The sequence below is a fragment of the Bubalus kerabau genome, chromosome 13 (assembly GCF_029407905.1).
Source record: "Bubalus kerabau isolate K-KA32 ecotype Philippines breed swamp buffalo chromosome 13, PCC_UOA_SB_1v2, whole genome shotgun sequence".
Taxonomy (NCBI): domain Eukaryota; kingdom Metazoa; phylum Chordata; class Mammalia; order Artiodactyla; family Bovidae; genus Bubalus; species Bubalus kerabau.
The window spans coordinates 63,142,166-63,168,997 of record NC_073636.1 but is presented as its reverse complement, the minus strand read 5'-3'; the positions used below and the strand labels follow the sequence as shown (position 1 = coordinate 63,168,997).

Below are 26,832 nucleotides of genomic sequence, written 5' to 3'. Positions count from 1 at the left end.
GCTGGAGAGTGCACCCAGTTCTGCATGCTCTCCCACTGAGATCAGCTGTCCTGATTTTCAGTCTCGGGGGGCTGCAGCAAGTCTCACTCTTTGGCCCCAGTATCCAGAATCCAGGAGGTCCAGGGCATTATCCGGGCCATGGGCTTGGCCCTGCAGGTCTCCTTTCACCATTGGTACTGTTGACAACCCCTTAAGGAGATTTGGAAAACCCCATTTTTCAAGTCAGGAAACTGATGTTCAGGGAAAGGAGGTGACTGGCCCAGGTCTCACAAGGACACGAATGCAGCATTTGGGTCCCCAGGAAGGACCTTTCACTCAGATCACATTGAGGTCTGATGGTGGGGCAGGAAAGTCCTTGCACTTGAATACCCTGTTTATTCCTTGACCTGTGCTGTTTTAGTTGGTTGTAATGCCTAGTGCATTTGGGCATATGCCAACCTGGAACTCCCAGGCCAGGAAGCACAGATGGGTGCCCACGTGGCAGTAGGCTGGGAGCACTGGTAGCTCCAGGTCAGCCGAGGTCAGTCTCCTCCATTCACCCACCGGCACCTCAGCAGGAAACTGTAACCCTGTCCTAAGGTGAATGTGGCCAGGACAAAGTAGGGGTAGGACCAGAGGCTTGGGTAGCTAGTGTTCTTCATGCTGACTGTGGTCCCATCATTAGAGCACAGGGCAAGTGCCAATCCTGGGGCTGGGACACGGAGGACCCCATCCAGCAGAGCCTTGGATTGGTCAGCAGACTTGCCTCCTAGGCTGTCTGTACCCAGTTCTGCAAACATCTGAGGCCCTGCTTCTCCTTGTTGTGGGCACAAAGCTGAGGGTTGTACAGAAATCTTGTGCAGAGAGTTATCCTGAATCAGGAACACAGCCCAGGGGCCCAAGTGTGATGCAGTGAGTTCAGACCAGGTGTTGGCCCCAGGTTACAGCTGCCTCATTGGAAAATGGTGAGACAACTCCATGCCTAGTGGCAAAATGGAAATTACAATACCCCAACTCTGAGGTTGGGCAGACTGGATTAGAACCTTCTTTTTGCCTGTTGTTGGCTGTGTGGCCTGGATAAGGAACTTCATCTTCTTGAACCTCAGGTCCCCTAAGAGTGAAATGAGACTAACTATGGGCCTCTTCTCCCAGGGGTGCTGTGAGGAAGTGTGGGATATTCTGTGTCTGCCCTGATAGACGGTTACTACAGTGATGTTGATGATTACAATTGTTGCTGGTGTCTGGTCACCTCACTCTCCTCCGCCTCCAGTTTCTCATCTGTTTATGGAAGATTCTGAAAGATATGGGAATACCAGACCACCTGATCTGCCTCTTGAGAAATTTGTATGCAGGTCAGGAAGCAACAGTTAGAACTGGACATGGACCAACAGACCGGTTCCAAATAGGAAAAGGAGTACGTCAAGGCTGTATATTGTCACCCTGTTTATTTAACTTATATGCAGAGTACATCATGAGAAACGCTGGACTGGAAGAAACACAAGCTGGAATCAAGATTGCGGGGAGAAATATCAATAACCTCAGATATGCAGATGACACCACCCTTATGGCAGAAAGTGAAGAGGAACTCAAAAGCCTCTTGATGAAAGTGAAAGTGGAGAGTGAAAAAGTTGGCTTAAAGCTCAACATTCAGAAAATGAAGATCATGGCATCCAGTTCCATCACTTCATGGGAAATAGATGGGGAAACAGTGGAAACAGTGTCAGACTTTATTTTTCTGGGCTCCAAAATCACTGCAGATGGTGACTGCAGCCATGAAATTAAAAGATGCTTACTCCTTGGAAGGAAAGTTATGACCAACCTAGATAGCATATTCAAAAGCAGAGACATTACTTTGCCAAAAAAGGTTCATCTAGTCAAGGCTATGGCTTTTCCTGTGGTCATGTATGGATGTGAGAGTTGGACTGTGAAGAAGGCTGAGCGCCAAAGAATTGATGCTTTTGAACTGTGGTGTTGGAGAAGACCCTTGAGAGTCCCTTGGACTGCAAGGAGATCCAACCAGTCCATTCTGAAGGAGATCAGCCCTGGGATTTCTTTGGAAGGAATGATGCTAAAGCTGAAACTCCAGTACTTTGGCCACCTCATGCAGAGTTGACTCATTGGAAAAGACTCTGATGCTGGGAGGGATTGGGGGCAGGAGGAGAAGGGGATGACAGAGGATGAGATGGCTGGATGGCATCACTGACTCGATGGATGTGAGTCTGAGTGAACTCCGGGAGTTGGTGATGGACAGGGAGGCCTGGCGTGCTGCGATTCATGGGGTCGCAAAGAGTCGGACGCGACTGAGCGACTGTTCTGATCTGAATGAAGTTGGCTGAGCAGTCCACTGGTGCAGTGGGAAGGGTGGAATGTGAAGTGCCTTGAAGTCAAGTGACTTAAGCCTCTACCCAGGGAGACCATCACTTAGACCCCCATAGTTGACCAGCAGCCTGCACGGATAGCTCATGAGAGTCTCACCACAACCCTGACACTTCATCCATCCATCCATCCATCCAACCATCCATCCAACCATTCTTCTACCCATCCATCCTTCTAGTCATTCATTCAGGCGTCAACACATCTTTAGAGAACAGCAACCCTGTGCCCACAACCAAGGCTGACTGGGGACACAGTCATAAACAAAAAACAAGTGACTCCTAAAGTGGTACCTAGGATATTGGTTAATTATTAGTTAAAAGGTTCATTTGGAGTTTTCTGTACGAGCTTATAAAAAAAACCCAAGGACTTTTTGGTCAACCCAATATAAACACATTTCCCTAAGCCTGGCCCCTTCCCACCTTCCGCTCTCAGCCTAGCTGTCCCCTCCTCAGGGCAGCGGTCATGACTGCTTGTCTAAGGGGGGCTTTGTGTTACAGCACCCTGTTAGGTGTGCTGCTTTGCCCAGGGGTGATTGCAATTGAACAGTTTCCTGTGGGCTGTTTACTGCTGGACTGAATGCCTGTCTGTCTGCCCTTCCCTCCAGAGACTAAGCTCCACAAGAACAAACTCCTTGCCCTCAGTCACTAGTAAGTTCTCCAGAGCTCAGAATGGTGGCTGTGGCATGAATAGATGTTCAGGACATTTTTGGCTGATGGAATAAATGAATATACGATTGAATATATACTAATAACTTGTGATAAGTATTCAGGAGGAGGAGAGTAGAATCTTATGAAAGAGAAAAGGAGGAAGCTTGTTTTAGACCCTAAATGATGAGACGAACATGGAAATGGGAAGCAGGAAAGGTGTCCTATGTGTCCGAGCAGCCTGTGCACAGGTTCTGAGTGGAAGGAGCTTGTCTGAGGCTCAGAGCAAAAGCTAGTGTGTCTAGGGCAGAGTGGGCAAGGTGTGGATCCAGATCAGGTAGACGGCCTGATCAGGCCCTGGGAGGGCCTGAGATTTCATCCAAAGTGGAGAGAAAGCCCCCAGAGGGTTTGGAGAAGCAGAGTGGAATGCCATTTTGCAGATATGGACACTGAGACCAAGAAGGCAAGATGGTTTCCCTGGGACTATAGACTAGGCAGGGCCCAGCAGGGCTCAGTCATTTGGATGTACATCTCAGTCTTTCCAAGTGATGGTAGGCTGCAGAGCCTATCTTTAGTTTGAGGGGTGTCTTAGGCAACCTGTGATCAGATCCCTTGTTGAGGTAGGAGTCACTGACCTTTGCTCATGGCTCAGTCTTGTTCCTTGCCAAGGCCAACCTTTCCCAGCCTTCAGCTTCCAGATCACTTCTCTCCCAGCCAGGACCAGGATCAGCCTTTCTCCTCCCACCCTCTTGCCTGGGTTAAACATGCTCTTTCAAGCAAACAGTTTAAGATGTAGATCTGTGGTGGGTTACCAGAGATAAGTGATTGAAATAGAGAGGATTAAGTTTTCAAGATCTCATTTTGAGAATGTCTCAGTGGGTAGAGGATGATTTGGGGACAATCTGAAATTAGAGCCCATGGTAGGCATTTACTACTCCTCTTGCCATGTCCTAACTAGTGGCAAGAAGGTAAACACAGTGAATTATTATTATTATCATTATTATTATTGAAGGTCATTATATAATACGAGAGGGGTAAGTTTTTCAAGCAGATAAAACAATGTTAAATGTGCAGGCATCTAACAACAGAGCTTCAAAAATCATGAAGCAAAACACATAAATTTGAAGGGTGAAATACAGCAATTCACAGTCATGGTTGGAGAGATCAACACTCCTGACTCAGTAAGGGGAAGAACAAAGAGACAGAAAATCAGCATGGATATTATCATTACCTGAGAGCTTAGTATGTTGCAGCCTGTATGCTAAACACTCGCATTTTCTCATTTGGCTAACACAGTAGGCTATGAGTTAGTTTACAGATGTGAAAGCTGAAGCATCTAGAGGCTAAATTGATTATAAAACCACAAGTTAGTGGCAAAGCTAGCTTGACTCCAGAGTCTACCGCTTCTTTACATTACTTTGCTCCCTCCCAGGGAAGGAATACAGCTGAAATTACGGGTCCCAGCCCCTCTGAGATCCCCGCTCTGCTGAGATGTGTGGACCTGACCTGCCAGCACGGTGAGTGAGATGCTGTGTTGATTGTTCTTGCATTCTTCCACGACCACCTAGGAGACACCAGTCTCTTCATCAGTTTCAATGTGGACACAAAACTCGAGGACCAAGTTGAGGGCCAAGTCGACAATCTCAGCCAACACAGGCCTGCAGGGAAATAGATTCAAAGTGAACAGAGATGGAGAAATCTCTTCACATTGCCCACTTTGGTCTCTCTCTTAGGTAGACATTATATGGGATCTCTATGAACAAGGACAGGGAAGCTTGGTGTACTGAAGTCTGTCAGACAGGACTTAGTGACTGAACAACACATGGACAATGTGTCTTCTTTGTGGAATCTATATTCTTGAGTTAGGAGTTTCTTCTCCTGGCTACAAGGGTTTGGCTCATGAAATTTCTATAGTGTATCACACCAATGATTAAAATAAAAATAAGATCTAACATTTCTTAAGGAAAATCCATCATTAGGTATTTCCAGAAAGCATTTTACCTGGAGTAATCTATTTAATCTTGACAGCAATACCATGAGAAAAAAAAGCACTATCATTATCTCTGTTTTCAGAATGAGGAAACATGTGGTAGAGAGAAGTTCAGTCACTATCTCAAGATCTTATAACTAATGAATGATGAAGTCATAGTGCACTTTAATTTATAAAGACTCTTCTACACATCCTCATTTTCCTATCTCTTTGTATCTTCAAAGTAATTAAAATAGTTAGAAATTGTATTTTCCACATAATTTTCAGATGTTCTTCATTACATATTGTACACTGCTATATGGCCCATACTGTTCACTGCTTTTTAAGAGAATCTTGAGAGACAAAATGATGCTGGAGGAAACTTTGCCAAAGAGTTATAAATGTTCATGTCTCCTCAATTCCCAAATTTCATAATTAGAAAGTGTTTTGATTTTGAAAATATATTTCAAGGAAGATTTTTTTTAAAGAGATTTGCTTATGGGCAAAGTTTCTTAGAACATTTTAAGGGTGAGGATTCTAGAGTTGCAAAAGCCTCCTTGTTTTACAGATGTGGAGACTAAAGCAGAAGCAAAGAAAAGTGCCTGATTCCAGATTGGAGATTCATTGACTATTCCGCCCTGCATCTCCCAAACCTCAGATTCTAAGCCATACTCACAGTTTCACGTTGATGTCAGCAGTGATGGGGGTCCTCACTTTAGGGCTGTTTCTACAAGTCGCTTCTAATGTGATATCCAGGATGTGCAGGTTACTGATTTTCACCCTGTGCAAAAACCACAATTCACCCTTGTCATTCCTCTTGACAGCCATTTTCGGGCTCCTCTCTGTGTCAGCGTTGTGCTGAGCATTTGAGCCTCATGGACCTTGCCTGCTTTGGTCTTCATGAGAGCCGTGCTCAGGGGTTGGATTCTCTCCATTGGATGGCATGGCAGACTGAGGATCAGACAGCTGTGATTTTCCTCAAAACTCCAAGGGTGAATATGTGCCAGAGATTAATTTTTTTAAATTAATATCTAGTTGCTTTACAATGTTGAGTGAGGTTCAGGTGTGGGGCTTCCATGGTGGCTAAGAGAGTAAAGAATCTGCTTGCAATGCAAGATATCCAGGTTTGATCGCTAATTGGGAAGATCCCTGGAGAAACAAATGACAACCCGCTCCAGCATTCCTGCCTAAAGAAACGTGGACAGGGAAGCATGGTGGGCTACAGTCCGTGAGATCGCAGAGTCAGACACGACTGAATGACTAACATGCTCACTTTTCTTTAAGTTCAGGTGTACAGCAAAGTGATTCAGATATAGATATATATAGATATAGAGGTATTTTTATTTCAGATTCTTTTCCCTTATAGGTTATTACAAAATATCTCAGTATAGTTCCCTGTGCTATATAGCAGGTCCTTGCTGGTTGTCTATTGTATATATAGTACCATGTATATATTTATGCCAAACTCATTATTTATCCTCCACATTGCTTTCCCTTTTGTTAACCATGAATTTGGTTTTCTTTTTCTCCATGTGTCTGTTTTGTATAAGTTCTTTTCTATGTATTGTATTTCTATATATTTGTGGTGTCTATGATATTTGTCTTTGTCTGAAACCTACTCCATTTCATATGATATCTCTACAACCATCCATTTGTTGCTGCAATTGTTCTTATTTCATTCGTTTTTCTGCAGAGCCAGAACTAGAACCTGGAACTGCTTGATTCCAGACTTCCTATGGGGCCACCTATGTGGTATGAGTTCTACTTTCTTCTCTCCTGAGAAGACTTTTCTCAGGAGAACAGTCCCATTCAGACTTTTATACTCAGCTATATTCAGAGAAGAAAAGTCTTAGTCTTTGGGAAACGGACTTTAGGTACCAGCAAACAGGTAGAGGTGGGGGTGAAGAGAACCTTCATCCTGACCCAGAAGTAACAGAAGCAGAAAGCCCAAGCTCATGAGATCCAAACAGACCCCTCAGCCCTGAATCTAATTTTCCCATGCTCTGGTAGAATTGACCTCAGATCACTTCTGCTCTGAAGGAACAGGCGATCTTCCCAATATCGAACCCAGGTCTCCTGCTTTGCAGGTGGATTCATTACCAGCTGAGCCACCAGGGAACCCCAAGAATGCTGGAATGGGTAGCCTATCTCTTCTCCAGTTGATCTTCCCCACCCAGGAATTGAACTGGGGTCTCCTGCTTTGCAAGCCAATTGTTAAACAGCTGAGCTACCAGGGAAGCCCTCTGTGAAAACATTCTAGGTTTATTCAACTTTCTCTCTTTCATGTAAAACTTATGTCTCCAAAGAGATCTCTTCTCTTTTCTGGGAACAAAGATCTCCAAATGAAGCATCAACTCACCCCGTAAATCTGTTCACTACTTGAAAAATTCCAGAAATGAGTTGTTTTAATAAGTTCTTAGATTCCTCAGCTTTCTCGTGGACCTTCTCAGAAGTATTGGATTCCTGGGGCAACGTGAAATCAGTCTTCAATTGCTGAGAGATAGCTGCAAAAAAAGTCTCCATTTAGTGTGGTACACAACTTAAGAAGCAGCTCATAGGCATCAGGTACTAATTGAGACAATTTGCCTGTTATTTTATTTAATCTTCGTAACAACTCCACAAAGTAGGTATTACTAATGTTTGCATTTTCATATGGGGAAATAAAATATCAAAAGTTTAAGAAATGGATCAAAGTCACACAGCTAGGAGACCTTGTTCTTTCCAGGCTGCCTTCACACTAATATATACACATTATACATCAACAGAGCAATCAACCCACTGAGCAGGCAATAAATTTTGATTGCACATCAGGATCTAGCAGTGAAGCACTAATGAGCTTCTCATGGAAACAAAATAAGCTTAGAAGAGAATAAGAATTGGAAAATCTAGAATCAAAGAAAAAATACAGATATAAATCATGAAAGTGGCAAAGATGAGTCCCTGAATGACAGCTTTGCATGAGGCCTAGAAAGAGATGACACATACAGGAGAACAAGGACAGAGTCCTAATGGGCAGAGGAAGAGGGATTTGATAGAGCAAGTGACATGGCAGATGTAGAATGGCACATTTGAAAAGTGTTAAGAAAATCTCTATGGAAAATAATTCAAATGAGAAACAACAAGGGAACAACTAGCTCAAAGAATAAGAAAAGGCTGCAAGAAAAAGTATGTAATCAAAGAACTGCAGCGTGGTTTTGCAATGGGCAATACCTAGTTATAGTGATGCAGAGATGGAAACTATCTGGTCTTATAACTTACTAAGTAACTTTGATGCAGACACTTCTGCTTCTGAGCTCAGTATTATCAGTAGAAACTGGAAAGTGGGTCCCTCCTGTACCTTTCAGGTTGCCAGGCTTCTCTGGTGGAGACTAACTATGGGCCTCTTCTCCCAGGGGTGCTGTGAGGAAGTGTGGGATATTCTGTGTCTGCCCTGATAGATGGTTACTACAGTAATGTTGATGATTACAATTGTTGCTGGTGTCTGGTCACCTCACTCTCCTCCGCCTCCAGTTTCTCAACTGTTTATGGAAGATTTTGAAAGAGATGGAAATACCAGACCACCTGACCTGCCTCTTGAGAAAACCATGAAGGTCAGGAGGCAACAGGTCGAACTGGACATGGAACAACAGACTGGTTCCAAATAGGAAAAGGAGTACATCAAGGCTGTATATTGTCACCCTGCTTTTTAACTTATATGCAGACTACATCATGAGAAACGCTGGGATGGAGGAAGCACAGGCTGGAATCAAAATTGCTGAGAGAAATATCAATAACCTCAGATATGCAGATGACACCACCCTTATGGCAGAAAGTGAAGAAGAACTAAAGAGCCTCTTAATGAAAGTGAAAGAGGAGAGTGAAAAAGTTGGCTTAAAGCTCAACATTTAGAAAACTAAGATGATGGCATCTGGTCCCATCACTTCATGGCAAATAGATGGGGAAACAGTGGAAACAGTGTCAGATTTTATAGTTTTGGACTCCAAAATCACTGCAGAAGGTGATTGCAGCCATGAAATTAAAAGACGCTTACTCTTTGGAAGGAAAGTTATGACTAACCTAGATAACATATTTAAAAGCAAAGACATTACTTTGCCAACAAAGGTCCATCTAGTGAAGGCTGTGGTTTTTCCTGTGGTCATGTATGGATGTGAGAGTTGGACTACAAAGAAAGCTGAGCACCGAAGAATTGATGCTTGTGAACTGTGGTGTTGGAGAAGACTCTTGAGAGTCCCTTGGACTGCAAGGAGATCCAACCAGTCCATCCTAAAGGAAATCAGTCCTGACTATTCATTGGAAGGACTGATGCTGAAGCTGAAACTCCAATACTTTGGCCACCTGATGCGAAGAGCTGACTCATTGGAAAAGACCCTGATGCTGGGAAAGATTGAGGGCAGGAGGAGACGGGGATGGCAGAGGATGAGATGGTTGGATTGCATCACCAACTCAACGGACATGGGTTTGGGTAGACCCCGGGGGGTTGGTGATGGAGGGAGGCCTGGCATGCTGCAGTTCATGGGGTCACAAAAAGTTGGACACAACTGAGCAACTGAACTGAGCTGAACTATGACCTCACTGCACAGGCTAATGGAGAGGCTGTAGTGGGTAGATTAAGCAGCCAATATGCTAAACCAGTTGCAACTGCATTTCTTATTTTTGCATTCAGTAAAGACTAAATGAGCTTAAATGGTCTCAGATCTACAGTATACCTATGTTCACAAACTGTAGCACCCTTGTGTGCTGATATATAGCCCTTGGCACAGATGATTCCTCATTCTGCCCCAGTTTCCCTTCTGGGGTCAAGTTAGGGAGTCTCAAGTAGGGCTCTGATTGTAGGGCCTGGATGGTGTGCCAAAATGCCTTCCCACGAAGCTCCTGGGCTTGGAGGGAAGGATTGATTAGTGGTGTCTTCCAGAGGTTCTGGAGGAGAGATTGGAGACACTACATGTTTGCCAATGCAGAACCAAGTCATCTCTAAGGTCTCTGCAGCCAGTGATGGGCGCGACACCACATGTTCATGGAGGGTGGGACCCTGGGATCTTTCTCCCCTGGTGCAGGAGAAAGGAGAAAACCCTGATCTGGTTCCAGTCTTGGCTCTGTTAATATCTTTCTTTGTGACTCTTACCAAGACATTCATTTTCTCCCAGGGTCTCCTTTTCCTCTAACTACAAAACGAACAGTGGTTCTCTGCTAGACCGCTGACACTTCAGGGTTCTGAGAGGGGATCAGGAATGTCTGGGGCTACCCGCCACATTCCACCAGATGGCGCATCTGGTGCTCTTGCTCTGCAGGCATCCCTCCCGCTCCTTGGGCACAGAGATAACTGCCCACTCTCTGAGGCCATGAGGGCCAGGACCACAGGGCATCATCCCCAGGACCTGACACACAGATGCTTAATAATTATTTATTACAGCCCGCAGAAACATTTTTCTTTAACACTGATTAAGTAAAGAGTACACATTGAGAAATCCATGCATTTTATTTATAACAGCACAATAAGCTCACTCTTAGAGTCAGCCTTGGGTGTGCATCGCAGACTTTTCCCTTGTTGATTGTGTGACAGCAGGCAAATGCCCTAACTTATCTGAGCTTTGCTTTTTTTTTTTTTTTTTTTTTTTTTAAACATGAAGCCAGAAATGGGATGTCCTAGGATATTCAATTACCTTAGAAGAGCTGCTCAGGGAACTAACTGAAGGAAATGTCATTAGAGAGCCCAGCCTAACCTTGGCTAGATAAGGTGCTCCATGAATAATAGTGATCATTATCATTACTATTACTGCAATAAACAGTAGTGAGTGGTGAACAAAGACAGCATTTAGGAGCCCAGGAAAATAGGGAGTATGACAGGAGGCAGTGTGTGCAGTTCTTGAAAGTGTGATGGGACTGGGTTCAAATCCTAGCTCTGCCTTGTGAGCTTTGCCTCTTGTAACTCAGTAACTCACCTGGAATGTGGGCGGAGTGGGTGTACCTACCTCACTGAATCAGTCTGAAGGGTACACAAGTTAACATGTGTAAACCTGCACACACAGTCCCTAGAAATGTGCTGTTCTTGCTCTTTCACTAGACTGGGAGCTCCATGAGGCAGGGATCTTGTCTGTTTTGTTCCCTGACATGTCCCCTGTGTCATAACAATGCCTTGTGATTGCAGCTGATGAACACATGCTCCCTGACGTGTTGTTGGTGTTCCTGTAGCACACAGGTCAGCTGCCCACTGACGACTTCCCTGTTGGAGAGCCACGATGCTCTGTTTTCAGGTACTTTCCATGCACGTCTGCCTCTCCCCACTGGGCACTTCTGCTGTGTTAAGACCCACCCCCGCCTTCTCTCTGGTCCCTCTCTGTTCAGGTGACCACACGTATATGTAGTGCTTTAGCGGGTGGGCCTGGCTGACCCAAAGTCTCTCCCCTATGGGCATTGCTCCAGCTGATGGGAATGTAGCAAGTAGTTCCCATTTGTTCCTGTTCAGTTCAGTTCAGTTGCCCAGTCGAGTCCAACTCTTTGCGACCCCATGGACTGCAGACACCAGGATTCCCTGTCTATCACCAACTCTTGGAACTTACTCAAACTCAAGTCCATCGAGTTGGTGAAGCCATCCAACCATCTCATCCTCTGTCGTCCCCTTCTCCTCCCGCTTTCAATCTTCCCCAGCTTTAAGGTCTTTTCGAATGAGTCAGTTCTTCGCATTGCAAAGTATTGGAGTTTCAGCTTCAGCATCAGTCCTTCCAATGAATATTCAAGACTGATTTCCTTTGGGATTCACAGGTTGGATCTCCTTGAAGTCCAAGGGACTCTCAAGAGTCTTCCCCAACACCACAGTTCAAAAGCATCAATTCTTCGGTGCTCAGCTTTCTTTGTAGTCCAACTCTCACATGCATACATGACTACTCTGAAAACCACAGCTTTGACCAGATGGACCTTTATTGGCAATGTAATGTCTCTGCTTTTTAATATGCTGTCTAGGTTGGCCATTGGAGAAGGCAATGGCACCCCACTCCAGTACTCTTGCCTGGAAATCCCATGGATGGAGGAGCCTGGTAGGCTGCAGTCCATGGGGTCGCTAAGAGTCGGACATGACTGAGCGACTTCACTTTCACTTTTCACTTTCATGCATTGGAGAAGGAAATGGCAACCCACTCCAGTGTTCTTGCCTGGAGAATTCCAGGGATGGGCGAGCTTGGTGGGCTGCTGTCTCTGGGGTCGCACAGAGTCAGACATGACTGAAGCTATTTAGCAGCAGCAGCAGGTTGGCCATAGCTTTCCTTCCAAGGAGCAAGCGTCTTTTAATTTCATGGCTACAGTCACCATCTTCAGTAATTTTGGAGCCCTAGGAAATAAAGCCTCTCACTGTTTCCATTGTTTTCCCATCTATTTGCCATGAAGTGATGGGACCAGATGCCTTGATCTTAGTTTTCTGAATGTTTAATTTTAACCCAGCTTTTCCACTCTCCTCTTTCACTTTCATCAAGAGGCTCTTTAGTTCTTTTTCACTTTCTGCCATAAGGGTGGTGTCATCTGCATATCTGAGGTTATTGGTATTTCTCCTGGCAATCTTGATTCCAGCCTGTGCTTCATCCAGCCCAGCATTTCATATAATGTACTCTGCATAGAAGTTAAATAAGCAGGATGACAATATATAGTCTCGATGTACTCTTTTCCCGATTTGGAACCAATCTGTTTTTCTATGTCCCATTCTAACTGTTGCTTCTTGACATGCATACAGATTTCTCAGGAGGCAGGTCTACTGGTCTGGTATTCCCATCTCTAAGAATTTTCCACTGTTTGTTGTGATCCACACAGTGAAAGGCTTTGGTGTAGTCAGTAAAGCAGAAGTAGATGTTTTCCTGGAACCCTCTCACTTTTTCGATGATCCAATGGATGTTGGGGATTTGATTCTCTGCTTCCTCTGCTTTTTCTAAATCCATCTTGAGCATCTGGAAGTTCCTGGTTCATGTACTGTTGAAGCTTTGCTTGGAGAATTTTGAGCATTACATTGCTAGTGTGTGAGATAAGTGCAATTGTGCAGTAGTTTGAACATTCTTTGGGATTGCCTTTCTTTGGGATTGGAATGAAAACTAGCCTTTTCCAGTCCTGTGGCCACTGCCGTGTTTTCCAAATTTGATGGTATAATGAGTACTGTACTTTCACAGCATCATCTTTGAGGATTTGAAATAGCTCAACTGGAATTCCGTCACCTCCACTAGCTTTGTTCGTAGTGATGCTTCCTAAGGCCCACTTGATTTTACATTCCAGGATGTCTGGCTCTAGGTGAGTGATCACACCATTGTGGTTATCTGGGTCATGAAGATCTTTTTTGTATAGGTCTTCTGTATATTCTTGCCACCCACTAAAAATGGGGGGAAAAGATTATTTTAAAAAATGCAACCTTAATCATGAGAGCTGACCCTTCTTGCCCCCTCTGTCTGTGTGGGACAATGATGACAAGGTAGCTTGGGTAGACCTACCAACTGGAAAAACAGTCTCTTTGTTGGGGCAACATTGAGGAGTGGCCCCCCCTTACCAGGAGAGAGCTCCTGAGCAGAGTTGTAGGGCTGAGGAGAATTGAGAAGCTGCATGGAGGCAAGCAATTATGTTCCAGGTGGACAGAATTACCTGGACAAATGCTCAGCACTGACCAAAGGGGGCTACTGCTCGAGAGAAGTCCTGAATTGTGAGACCTCCTTGTGTACAGTCGTGGGAGTTGAGATTGTCACAAAAATTAGACAGAGAGGAAAACTCCCATCCTTTTGCTATGGCCAGCAGGGGAAGAAAAATCTCTGGAGGAGGGCAACTTCACATGAAACCTAGCTTTGCCTTTGACCAGGTGTGTGACCCTGGAGAAGTCATTTCACCTCTCCTCTTGGAGATTCACTTGCCACACATTCCCCAAGAACCATTCACTGCATCACTCAGTAAAAATGAGAATCTAATGAGATACAGTGTATAAAGATTTAATACGTGGTTTCTCAACACTTTGACAGTAATTCCTGAGCCTGACTCGTGTAGAGCCTGACTTGTGCTCACCAGTGTCAGACCCTGGTTAAGCACTTTCCAGTCATTGACTCATTTAAACCTCACACCAGTGTACTGAGGAAGTTTTGCTGTTCATTCTATTTGGCAGGTGAGAGAACTGTGGTTCTAAGGGTAAATTGCTTGAGATTAAACAGCTAGCAAGGGGTAGAGGCCAAGTAAGTCAAGTTCACCTTTGGCCAACTCTTCACTCTATGCCTTGTCATTAGCCCCAGCACAGCCTGACCTGAGGTCTGCTCGGCAGAGCTGAGGAGAGCTGGTTGATGGCCCCAGATATAGCCCCAGGGGCGCAAGGGCTCCCTGACATGAGTTGACCTTGTGAGGCAGCCTTCATCAAGCAGAAAGCCCTTGGGTGAAGTAGCTGCTGGTGCAGGCCTCTGTGTGACCCTGACTTCTCCTCACCTGAGTCCCCAAGGAGGATAACAGTGGTCCTTCCCTTACAGAGTGGCACAAAGACTGAGATGGTCCCATGGCACAATGGACAAAGTTTCTCTGGGTCTTTTGTCAGGAAAAGCAGATGGTCTTCTGGAAATAAGAAGCCCAGGGATCCTGACAGCCCGGGTCAATCCTCTGCACACATGATGCAGCTGTGAGTAACGAGTGCCTTGCTCCCCACTCCAGGGCAAAGGGGAAATTGAAGGTTTCCATGTTAGGGAGGAAGAGTGGACTCAAGAGGACCTCATCAGTCCTGCTCAGAAGAGAGCAGGGCCAGGATGATGGGACCTGCTGGGGGCAGGGGAGAGGTGGCTGAGTACTGAGAACCAGGGTGTCAACTCTCTGAGCAAGTGTTCCCAGGGACAGGGGTTAAAATTCTAGCCCTGCCACTTGCCACCTTGTAACCTTGATGAATCACTTGTCTTCTGTGAGCCTCAGTTTCCTCATCTGTACAATGGGGGCAAGAGCCATGTCTCCTGGCAGAAGGGTGCTGTGAGGAGGTCATGTGGTCAGGTGTGCTGGGGAAGGCAGCCCTCCATCATGGCGGTGCTGTAGCGGAAGCAGAGTGAGGCTGTCTCTACATTACCTCAGGTCACTTTCTTGCCCATCCTGGGCCTCAGGTTTTCCCTTTTTAAGACAAGAGTTGCTGCTGGATAATCCCATATGTCCCTTCCAGCTTCGGATCCAGGTCTCTGATGCCCTGATTGCCCATACCTTACCTCCCCCGAAATCCCAATGGAAGGAATGCCACGGGCCACACAGAAGGTGCAGAAATGCCTTTTTATTGCTGGGGGTGGAGGGCGAGGAGCATAGGGTGTCCTGACTGTGAGGAGGAGTATCTGAGAGTGTCCTTGACTGGGCTCATTTGTCACTCCTGGGGGATGGTGGCAGCACCGACCGTCCCAGAGGGAGACGGGTCAGAGATTCAGTCACGTCCCCGGGGGCCAATCTGGAAGGAGACACCAGTGTGAGGCATGGACACCCCTGGGCCCTTACCAGTTCCTGCGTTCAGCAGGCACAGTTGCCAGAGTGCTTCCCCACAAACCCTGCAAGCTCTGAGGCTTGGGGGTGCGGGATTGGTATCAGTGGTTTGGGATCTTTCTCTGGCACATGGCACTGAGCCCTTCTCATCCCCTCACCCTCCACCCCCTCACCTCAGCAACAATGGCCGATGTGAAAAGACTGATCAGGGCCCAGAGGAGCCAGGGTTCAGGGCTCATATATGATCAGGATCAGGGATCAGACTGAGATACAAGTTGTGTGTCTATCTGTGGCCAGTGTCAGGGCTCAGTCAACAACTTGAATTAAAGTTCAACCTGACGGCATTCCGTGCTCAGTCAAGGACCAGAATCAAGCACAATCTGGGTATGATTAAGGGTCAGGACTCAGGCTGTGACCAAGATCAGGGCTCAGTCTGCTACTAGAGAAAGAAGAGAAGCCAAGACTTGCTTCTGCTTCTCCATGGGGCCCTGTGGGGAGGTCTCATCCTCCCTTAGCCCAGAGCCCCGAGTCGGGTCCTCACCAGCAGGTGGGCATCACAGTGGTTTTTCTCATCTATCCTCTTCAGTTTACAATTTGTTGTACAGTTTCCTGAATTATATCTGAGGGAACAAAATCAGTAGCATTTCTCCAGATCTGGATATAGCTGAATAGAAACTAGATCCCAGTGGCTGCCACCCTCCAGCAGGTCAGACTTGGCAACCAAGGGATCTCTTCCACGTCACTCTGTCTCTCTGAGCCTCAGTTTGTTCATCTGTAAAATGGGTATGATAACAGTACCCACTCCACAGTGTTGTTGAAAGAATATAATGAGATGCTGTATATGAAGCACAGAGACATGGCCCAGGTAACTAGGCCTGTGGCTATTTTCTAGAAGGACCACCTCCAGGACACTGACCCTGTCACTCATCCCATTTCTGTTGCCCCACAGCCTCAGCAACTCCAGTCATGCCAGAGACCCAGATCAAGGAAAGCCCCCAGGGGCTGAGGGTGAAGCCACCCTCATAAGAAGGGAAAGGGAAGGGGCAGTGTTCAGTAGCAATGAGTATGGGATATTAGGCTGTTTCTGTTTTTTCTTTAAATCTACTCTTCAGCTTGGCAGTGTTATAATCTTTCATTTCTGAGGAACCCAAGGATCAGAGAGGTGGAACCAGTTGACCAAGACCCCACAGTTGCTAAGAGCAAATCCAGGATTTGAACCCAGATCTGGCCCGTCCTCTTTCTTGCATCATTCTGTGCAGCTGGTTCCGCAGGCTTAAGAAAGGAGGGCAATAGAAGCCCTCAGTCTGCAGGGACAACATTCCCCCAGCCACACTCTCCTGACTTGCTCAGGACAAAGGATCCTGAACTTCTCCAGGGTCCCCTGACAGTCCTGGCTGTCGAGCAGGCGTAGAACAGGGTGCCTGCCCCTTGGAAGGCTGCAGAGGGAGCCCCAACCGCTTCCCCAGGCTGTGACTTACCGTTGAGGTTATTAACCAAATTCTCATTCAAGCTGATGATGGTGCGGATTCGTGGGCACAGCTGAGGGTCACAGGACACCAGGGAGAGACACAGCGAGAGATGGAGAAAGGAAGACAGGAATGATGTTGGGATGGGGAGCGGGGAGAGGAGAGACATGAGAGAAAGAGGACTGATCATTATCCACTGGAAGCACCCTGCAAACCACCTGCAGAGGTGCTCCCTACTCGGGACCTCAGAACTTCTGACCCTTAGGAATCTATAATGATGGAAACCTAGAAGACCTAAATCTGAGAGCCAGAGAATGCTAGAATCCTAAAAGTTCAGATTAAAACCTTAAAATCTAGACTTTTAACATTCCAGAATGCTATGCTCTTAGCAACCTTGACCTTTGGAACACTGGAATTCTAAGCAGTCAAATGAGGCCCTGGGAACCATAGAGAAGTGTTTCCAATGATTTTGTGTGTATGCAATCCCCACGAATCTCGTGAAAATGCAAATTATTGAGTCAGCGGATGTGGGGTAGGACCTGAGAGTCTGCATTTCTAACAAGTGTCCAGATGAGGTCAGTGTTGCTATTCTGAGAACCACAGCTTGAGCAGTGGCCCTCCAGTTTAGTAAATCACCCAGCCTTCTGGAGGAATTTTCCCCCCATAAACCGTGGTCCCCAGCCAAATTCCAGAGTGACTAATTTGGAATCATTTCTGGCACGTGGTACATGTGGTTTGCATATGAGGCACAGGAATCTTACGGTATGTGTACTTTTTATATTTAAATAAATTAAATAAAATTGTATTCAATAAAGAAGAATATTGCTAAAAGGCCTCCTGCCAGTACATGGGTATGGTATATGATTCAAGTTGGAACCCAGTGATTTCTGCTAATATCAGATCCCTCCTCTCCTTCTCCCCACACGAGGCTGAGTGAAGGAGGGGAGCAGCAGCTGACAACCCAAAGGAAGTGGGCACCTCAGAAGGGAAGGTGCCCAAAGAGTACAGCCCACCCAGGGGATGTCACGCCTGCTCCCCACCTGGCCTGGCTCTGAGCTGCCAGAAGTAGGGTACTCACCACATACTTCACTAGGTAGGTCTCCACCAGATTCACGAGTGTGGTCACAGTCTTTCTGATATCGCTGATCAGTCCAGTGAGGCTGGAGATGGAACTGATAAAGACCAGTGAAGTTGGCAGAGCAGCCAAGGAGGAGCGATGGGAAGGGGGCAGGACGTGGTGGAGCACCTTGATGTCAGGTGACTTGAGCTTCTACTCAGGGGGATCATCACCTAGAACCACATGACTGACCAGCAGCTCATGAGAGTCCCATCACAAACATGAGACCTCATCCATCCATCTATCCATCCTTCCATTCATTCATTCAGCACATATTTATATAGCAACAACCATATATGCCAGGAACCAAGCCAGACTGAGGACACAGGGATAAACAAAGCACAAGCAGCTCCCAGTCTGGTAACTAAATACAAAGTACCTGTGGCTAAGGCTGGCTCCTTCCCACCTTCAGCCCCCAGCATAACTGTCCCCTCTTCAGGGCAGCCCTGCATGACTGCTGCGTAAGGGAGGCTTTGTATCATTACTGTTAAGTGTGCTGCTCTGCCCAGGGATGGTTGCCATCTGACATTTGCCTCGTGGGCTGTTTATTGTTGGACTGAATGCTTGTCTGTCATTCCCTCAAGAGAATAAGCTCCAGGAGAGCAACTTCTTTGCCTGAAATCACCGATACATTCTCCAGAGCTCAGAATGGTGACTGCCTGGCATGGAGGATATGCTCAGCACATTTTTGGCTGAGGGAATAAATGAAGTAAACCTACAATTAAATATATAATGACAACTTGCAGAAGGTATTCAGAAGGGCAAGAGCAGATTCTTACAAGAGCGAAGAGGAGGAACATTGTTTTAGACCCTGAGTGATGGGATGTACATTGAAATGGGATTGGGGATAAGTGTACTTGGCATCCAGAACAGCCTCTGCACAGGTCTTGAGGTGGAAGGAGTTTGTTTGAGGCTCAGAGCAAAAGCCAGTGTGTCTAGGGCAGAGTGGCAAGGGAATAGGCACAGTGAAATGAGGGTGGGTCCAGATCAGGTAGTCTAGATGGCCCTGAAGAGGGCTTGGGATTTTACCCAAAGTGGAGAGAAAAGCCCCCAGAGGGTTTAGAGTAGCAGAGTGGAATGCCATTTTACAGATACGGTCACTGAGACCCAAAAGGCAGGATGATTTCTCTGGCGCTATAGGCTAGGCATTGTCCAGAAGGGCTCAGGCATTTGGACTTACATCTCAGTTTTTCCAAGTGATGGTAGGCTTCAGGGCCTATTTTTGGTTCTGGTGATCTGTAGGCAACCTGTGATCAGATCCCTTGCTGAGGCAGTATGGACTGACCGCTGCTCATGGCTCAGCCTGGTTCCTTGCCAAGGCCAACCTGCCCCAGCTGTCGGCATCCAGACTATTTCTCCTCGCCCAACCATGACCAGTGTCAGCCTTTCTCCCTCCACCTTCTTCCCTGGGCTAAACATGCTCTTTCAAGCACACAATATAAGCTGCAGATTTGGTGTGTTACCAGAAATCAGTGATTTAAGAGGAGAGGATTCAGTTTTCAAGATCTTATTTTGGGAATTTCCCAGTGTGTGGAGGATGATTTGGGGACAATCTGAAATTAGAGCCCATGGTAGGCATTTACTACTCCTCTTGCCCCTCCTAAATAGAGGCAAGAAGGTAAAGACAGTGAATTATTATTATTATTGAGGGACATTATATAATATGAGAAGGGTCAGTTCTTCAAATAGACATAGCAATTTAAATGTGCAAGCATCTAACAAGAGAGCTTCAAAAAGCATGAAGCAAAAATAGATAAAGCTGAAAGGTGAAAGATACATATTCACAACACTCCTGTCTCAGTTAGGGGAAGAACCGAGAGACAGAAAGTCAACATGGATATTATTATTACTGAGAGCATAGTGCCAGGCTGCATGCTAAACCCTGGCATTTTTTCATTTGGTCAACAGAGAAGCCTATGAATTAGGTATAACTACCATCCTCAGTTTAAAAATGAACACTGGAGCTCCTAGAGCTAAAATGATGATAAAACCGTAAGTTAGTGGCAAAGCTAGCTTGTCTCTAGAGTTTCATCTCTTTTTCACCATATTCTGCTCCCTCCAAGATAGAGGAATAGGGCTGAAATTAGGGATTCCAACTCCTCTGGGAGTCCCGCTCTGCTGAGATATCTGGGCCTGACCTGTTCACGAAGGGGAGTGATATCTTGGCTGGTGTGTAGGTGCATTCTCCCAGGACCACCATTAAGGAACCATTTTCATCAATTTTAAAGCTGATACTTGTGTGTAGGACAAAGTTGAGGGTCAGGTCAACAACCGCACCCAACCGAGGCCTGTAGGGAATAAGATTCACAGTTAACAGAGGTGGAGAAATCCTTTCTTGTGGCTCACTTGAGTCCCCTTCTCTGTGGACACTATATGGGGTGTCTATGGACAATGTCAATATTGTCTGTATTCTTTACAGAATCTACATTCTTATATTAGGTTTTTCTTCTCCTGGCCACAAGGGTTTCTCTCATGTGAAATTTCTATGCAGTATTACACTGATGATTAAAATAAATATAATAGTCAACATTTCTTTAGCACAAATTCTGTGTTAGGTATTTCAAACAAAAATATTTTACCTGGATTAATCCATTTAATCATGACAGCACTACCGTGACAGAAAATTACTATCTCTATTTTCAGAATGTGGAAACACTTGGTATAAAGGTTAAGTAACTATCCCCCAAGATCTCATAGCTAATAAATGATGAAATCATAGTGCATTAATTGATAAAGACTCTTCTACACATCTTCATTTTGTCTCTTTGTATCTTTAAAGTAATTAAAACACTTAAAAATTATAGTTTCCATAGAATTTCATATGCTCTTCACTATATACTGACAATTCTATGTGGTCCATACTGGTCACTGTCATTTAAAGAGAATCTTGAGAGACAAAGTGATGCTGCAGGAAACTTTATCAAAGAGTTATAAATGTTCGATCTTCTCAGTTTTCAAGTTTTATAATTAGATAAGCATGATGATTTTGGACATATATTTCATGGAGGATTTTTTAACAAAAAGATTGGTTATGGACAGTGTTTCTTAGAACATTTTAAATGTTAAGATTTCAGGTGTGTTTGACTCTTTGCAAGCCCATGGACCGTAACCCACCGGGCTCCTCTGTCCATGGAATCCTCCAGGAAAGAATACTGGAGTTGGTAGCCACTCCCTTTTCCAGGGGATCTACCCTCTGAGCCACCAGGGAAGCCCAAGAATGCTGGAGTGGGTAGCCATTTCCTTCTCAAGGGGATCCTTCCAACCCAGGGATTGAACCCAGGTCTTCCACATTGCAGGCAGATTCTTTACCATACGGAGTCACCAAGGAAGCCCATAGTCCTGGAAAGGTCTCCTTCTTCTACAGATTGGGAGACCAAGTCAGAAGCATGGAAAGGTATCTGATGCCAGATTGGAGATCTATTGGCATACCGCACTGCATTTCTCAAACCTCAGATTCTAACCAATACTCACAGGATCAGGGTGATCTTAGCAGTGATGGAGATACTCAGGTTAATGCTTGTGCCTCCAGGAGTCCCTTGGAATGTGATATTCCCAATGTTGATGCTCCTGATTGTCAACCTGTGCAAAAACCACAATTCACCCTTGTCATTCCTCATGCAGCCATTGCTGGGCTCTTCTCTATGCCAGTCTCACGCTTAGTGTTAGAGCCTGACTGACTTTGCCTGCTTTGGTCTTCATGACAGCCCAGTTCAGAGGTTGGATTCTCTCCACTGGATGGCATGGAAGGAGACAACTGTAATTCCCCAAGACTCCAGGGTGAATATGTGCCAGAGTCAGAATTTGGTTTCTTAAAAAATTATAGTATAGTTGCTTTACACTGTTGTGTTAGTTACAGGTGTACAGCAAAGTGATTCAGATATATATGGATAGATAGATATGTGTGTGTGCTGGTCACTTCAGTCATGTCTGACTCTGTGATGCTATGGACTGTAGCCCATCAGGCTCCTCTGTCCACCAGGCTACTCTTGATTCTCCAGGCAAGACTATTTGAGTGGGTTGCCTTTTCCTTCTCCAATAGATGGATGCAGATATAGGTATATATAGGTAGAGATAGAGATACTTTTCATTTCGCATTTTTCCCCTTATAGGTAGTTAAAAAATATTGAGCATAGTTCCCTGTGTTATATAGTAGGTCTTTGTTGGTTGTCTACTTCATACACAGCACTGTATATGTGTTAATGCCAGACTCCTAATGTATCTCCCATCCTGCTTTCCCTTTTGGTGGCCATAGGTTGTTGTTTTTGCCCATCAGTCTGTTTCTGTTCTGTGTAAGCTCAGAGCATCATCTTTTAGATTCCACATGTAAGTGACATCATGTGATATTTGTCTTTCTCTGAATTCACTTAGTATGATCAGCTCTACATCCTTCCATTTGTTGCTGCCAATGGCATTATTTCATTCTTTTTTAGTAGAGCCAGATTTTGAACCCATAACTGCTTGACTCCCAGACTTCATGTATGGGGCCACCTATGTGGTGTGAATTCTAGTTTTCTCTGTCCTGAGGTCATTCAAATTTTTACACTCAGCTATATTCAGGGAAGAAAAGTTTTATTCCTTGGAAAAGTGACGTTACACACCAGCAAATAGGTAGAGACGAGGATGAAGGGACTTTCATCCTGAACCTGAAATCACATGAGAAGAAAGCCTAGACCTGTAAGTCCCTTGATAGGTCCTGCAGCCCTGCCTCTAATTTTCCCAAACTCTAGAAGAGCTGGCCTCACACCAGTTCCACTCTCAGGGATGCACAAGGTTTTTTTTGTTTTTGTTTTTTAGTTTTCTGTCTTTGATCTTAAACTTACCTCCCCAAAGACATGTATTCTCTTTTGGAACAAAGATCTTCAATGTGAATTCAACATCAACTCACCGTAAACACCTGACAAGTAGTTGAAGATTGTTACTATTGTCCTTGTCCAACACGATCTCATCTTCCTGGATCTTCTCAGTAAGTACCTCCTTCACAGCGATCATCTCCAAACATGTGAAATCCTGGAGCAACTCAAAATCAGCCTTCACTTTCTCAAGGACAGCTGCAAAAGCAATCTCCATTTAGTGTGATACACAACTTACGAAGCAGCTCCTGTGCACAGGCGCTAAATGAGACTGTTTGCCCCTGTTATTTCGTTCAGTCTTTACAGCTCCATAAAGTTGGTGTTACTATTATCTGCACTTGCATATGAGGAAATAAAAGATCAAAAGGTTAAGATATAGGCCTCAAGTCCCACAGCTAGAAGACCTTGTTTCTTCTATGCTGCCTTCATACTAACGTATACTCACCTTTCATCAACAAAACAATCAATCCACTTTGTAGGCAATAGATATTGATTGAACACCAGCTTCTAATAGTGAAGCTCTAATAAGATACTCAAACAAATGAAATAAATTTGGAATAAACTAAGAAATGGAAAATCTAGAATCAAGGAAAAATTATGGCTCCAACTCATGAAAGTGGCAAATAGGATTCCCTGGAACAGTCTTGCAGCAGGCCTAGAAAGAAATGACTCGTACAGGAGAAGGACAGAGTGTCCTAAGGGGGGCCCTTCAGAGAAAAAGGGAGTTGACAGAGTGATGGTAGATGTAGAATGGCACATTTGGAAAGAATTAAGAATATATGTTTCAAGAGTAAGTCAAATGAGAAACAAGGCAATAACTAGCTCAAGGGAAAACAAAGGCTACAGGAAAAGATAAGTAATCATAGTAGTGCTACTTGGCTCTGCAACACAGAATCACCTAATTATAATGATGCAGACAGAGATGGAAACTACATCTGGTCCTGTAACTTACTAGGTGACCTTGATTCAGACCCTCTGTTTCCGAGCTCAGTCTTATCAGCAATGCAACTGGAAAGTATATGTTTGAAGGTTGCCTAAGTCCTGGCAAGGTTTAAAGGCAGTCATTTTCAGAAGTTAGTTTCTCCCATAAAGAAGTTTTGTCAGTGTGCTGGTAATGTTTCCAGGAAATGAAAAGGCCAAGTTCTCTTAAGAAATCAGAATTAAAAAGTGATATGACTAACTGGAAAAGTGGGGAGTTTTAAGCCTACCTAGGTTTGGTAGGAATTAATTTTCAATTAGATACTACAAATTACCAAGAAAATCGAATGACCCAACAGAAGAATATGCTTCAAATATAAATAAAATATTTAATTTAAATAATATAGATGACAAATCAAAGATGAAAAATTGAATTTTTTCAAAATTAGAGAAACAGGTGCCACTGGTCACCCCGCTTGCTGACTCACGTTCAGATGCACTGTCATCCATCTCGAGTTCTTTTCTGAGAGCAGATTGCAGCTCTCTCACAACATTGTTGTCAAGAAGAGATGCTGAGGTCCCAGTGAGCAGGCCACACAAGAGAACAAGTCTCCAAAGCGGAAACATCTTGTCCTGACCCCTGGACTGTCACGGGAGGAACAGGAGTGAGAGTTACCCACAGGGAAGTGGGATATTTAATGAGCACCTATCACTCTTACACTCAACAGTCCTTGAAGGTAGACGTGGCTATCTGCTCTCTGACAGATGGGCAGCCCAGGTCAGGAAGCTAGAGCAACTTGCACAAAGATACACAACCACTGAGTAGAGGAGACAGTATTTGAAAAGTCACGCTTGACTCCACATCAGTGCTCTTTACACAGAGGTCATTTGCATATTCTGGCTTCTCTGCCTGGAACATTTCCCTCTTCTTTGCATTTTTGCATGAGTCACTTCTTGCTAAGTCTCCAGCTTCAGTAAGACATCATATCCTCTATAAAGCCCACTCTAGGCCCCTTCCCAGGGTCTAGGTCAGGGGACCACCCCTCTACCATCTTGTTGCCTTCATTCTCTGATCAGAGTCCTACAATTAGTGATGACTTGCCTCCTTTCTCACCAGGCTGTGAACTCCTTAGATAGGGACTGTAACTTTGTGAATTCCCAACTGAGAGTAAAAAACCTGCACCTAATACAGTACAACAAAATAAAAGTTCGCAGAATAAAAGTATAAACACATAAATGGGCACCACATCATGACCCCACATTGCTCACCAGTTTGAGACTTCTCCTAATATAACTGATTTCTTAATTTGCTATACTGACAATATTAGCTGATTCATGTGGCCCTATCCCTCTGCCTCTTGACCCCAGAGCCTTCTGAAGCTCTCCATGTGGGGTGACATTAAGGGGGAGCCCACCATTCACAGGTTTGGAGGAAAATACTTGCAAAGTCCTTGCTCCACTGCACAGTCTCCTGGAATTCTGCTGGGTGCTGATGGCCTTTATATGGTGGTGATGGGTGGGAGGCTGCCCCTGGCAACAGGCCCTGGGTCCAGGGCCATCCAAGGAGACTCCAAAGAAAATAATCCTTGTCTAGAGTGAACAGAGAGAGACTTTCAATTCAAAGGTCACCCAGGATGCTTAAATTGAAATGGGTGGATATGGAGAGGACTCTGTGCCAAGATTAAGAGCAGGTTCTCACGGAAACTCCAGCTGCCAAGATAGTGGCCCCTGTAGGTGGGGTTTGGGGTAAAGACTGAGAATGGATGAATTGGAGAATGTTGTAATAGGAGGACCCATAGTGATCATCCAGCCTAATTTTGTCATCATTTGGAAACTCAGTTCAAGAGAAGGAGGGCAACCAGCTTGAGGTTACCCAGTAAGACATGGACAGAGATGTGCTAGAACTATGCCCCATGGAGTCAGGGTCAGGGACTAGTGAGGTCATTTTTTCCAACTCTTCTCTGATTTTTGAGTGCTCTCCACCACATCCCTCACAGTGGAGCCAGCCTCAGGGCAGATGTTTGTAATGATGCATTGCTCAATACCATCCTCTGAAGTCTGCCTACTCATTTAATTGGCAGAGTCCCCCCTGAGAGACAACAATATCTGCCTGCAAAATACCTTCTTATATGTGGTCTCCCTCTGCACACTTGCCCCAACCCCTCTACTCTCAATGCAGCAGCCAGAGGGGTCTCATTCAGTGTAAAACCGAAGTCCCCATCATGGTCCCCATGTCATCTGCTCACTGCAACTCCAAACCATCTCCCTCTCCCTCCATGGCCCCTACTGTCTTCCTTCCATTCTAGAAAGATTCAAGCCTCTTTGCTGCCTTGGGACTCTGCACAGACCATTCCATCTTCCCAGAACTCTCCTCCCTGTCACTGGCTCTCGACATCACCTCACAAATTCTGTGACTGTCCACCTGGTGGTCCCTCCCTTTCCCCCTGACTCATCTTCTGGTTGGCTTCTTTCACAGGAAATTATCATCATTTGACTTTTTCCTCTTGTTCTCTGCCCTCAGCAACTTGTTACCATCCTTTTCTCTGTGCCTTTCCTCTCACATGGTCCCCCAAACCTTGACCTGGCCATAGAATGCTCCAAGCCTCTCTGGAGCATCCTCTAAAGCCATCCACTCCCTGGGAAGATGGTAAGAGTCCCATCACCAGAAATGCTCAGGAACTTGACCAGATGGCTGCTAAGATCCTGTGTGACTTGATGTAACTGTGAGCCATGATTCTAAGCTTCCTTAGTCTCTACTAAACCATTGTTACACATTTGTATGACTCTTCTTCCCAGATTTTTTTTTCTCCCTGAGTCTGGCTCAGGGAGAGCTATGGTTCTGAGCTATGGGAACATGGAGCTATGGTTCCCTCAGGCTTCCTGCCTCTTTCCTTTTCTCAACCTCCTGCCTCCCAGGACCCCACCTCCACCTGGCCATGGCCTCCTGGAGTCACAGTGGCTGGTGCTATTTCTCATCATGGACCACACCCAGGGCAAAGCCAGATTCTTGCACTGATCTCAGCCTCCTCTCATGGCTGAGCTTTGAGGTGAAATGATCTTCATGCTTGATCCC

General features: G+C 45.3%; 1 protein-coding gene across 1 annotated transcript; it reads right to left on the bottom strand.

The window, feature by feature from the left end:
* Window positions 1-15,990: 15,990 nt before the first annotated feature.
* On the bottom strand, window positions 15,991-24,386 carry LOC129625063 (short palate, lung and nasal epithelium carcinoma-associated protein 2B-like). Its single transcript, XM_055543220.1, has 7 exons — window positions 24,248-24,386; window positions 22,877-23,039; window positions 21,463-21,570; window positions 20,130-20,279; window positions 17,953-18,046; window positions 16,887-16,947; window positions 15,991-16,028 (listed from the first exon to the last, which is right to left on the bottom strand). The coding sequence occupies exons 1-7, from the start codon at window positions 24,384-24,386 to the stop codon at window positions 15,991-15,993; spliced, it is 753 nt and encodes a 250-aa protein (XP_055399195.1).
* Window positions 24,387-26,832: the final 2,446 nt, after the last annotated feature.

What these genes read in the sequence shown, in the direction of transcription:
- LOC129625063 (XM_055543220.1), bottom strand. Translation starts at nt 24,386, where the DNA reads ATGTTTCCGCTTTGGAGACTTGTTCTCTTGTGTGGCCTGCTCACTGGG. An exon ending in GCTAAGATCACCCTGATCCT is followed by an intron (nt 20,280 to 21,462) that starts GTGAGTATTGGT and finishes TATTCCCTACAG; the next exon opens with GCCTCGGTTGGGTGCGGTTG. An exon ending in TCACTCCCCTTCGTGAACAG is followed by an intron (nt 18,047 to 20,129) that starts GTCAGGCCCAGA and finishes GGTCTTTATCAG; the next exon opens with TTCCATCTCCAGCCTCACTG.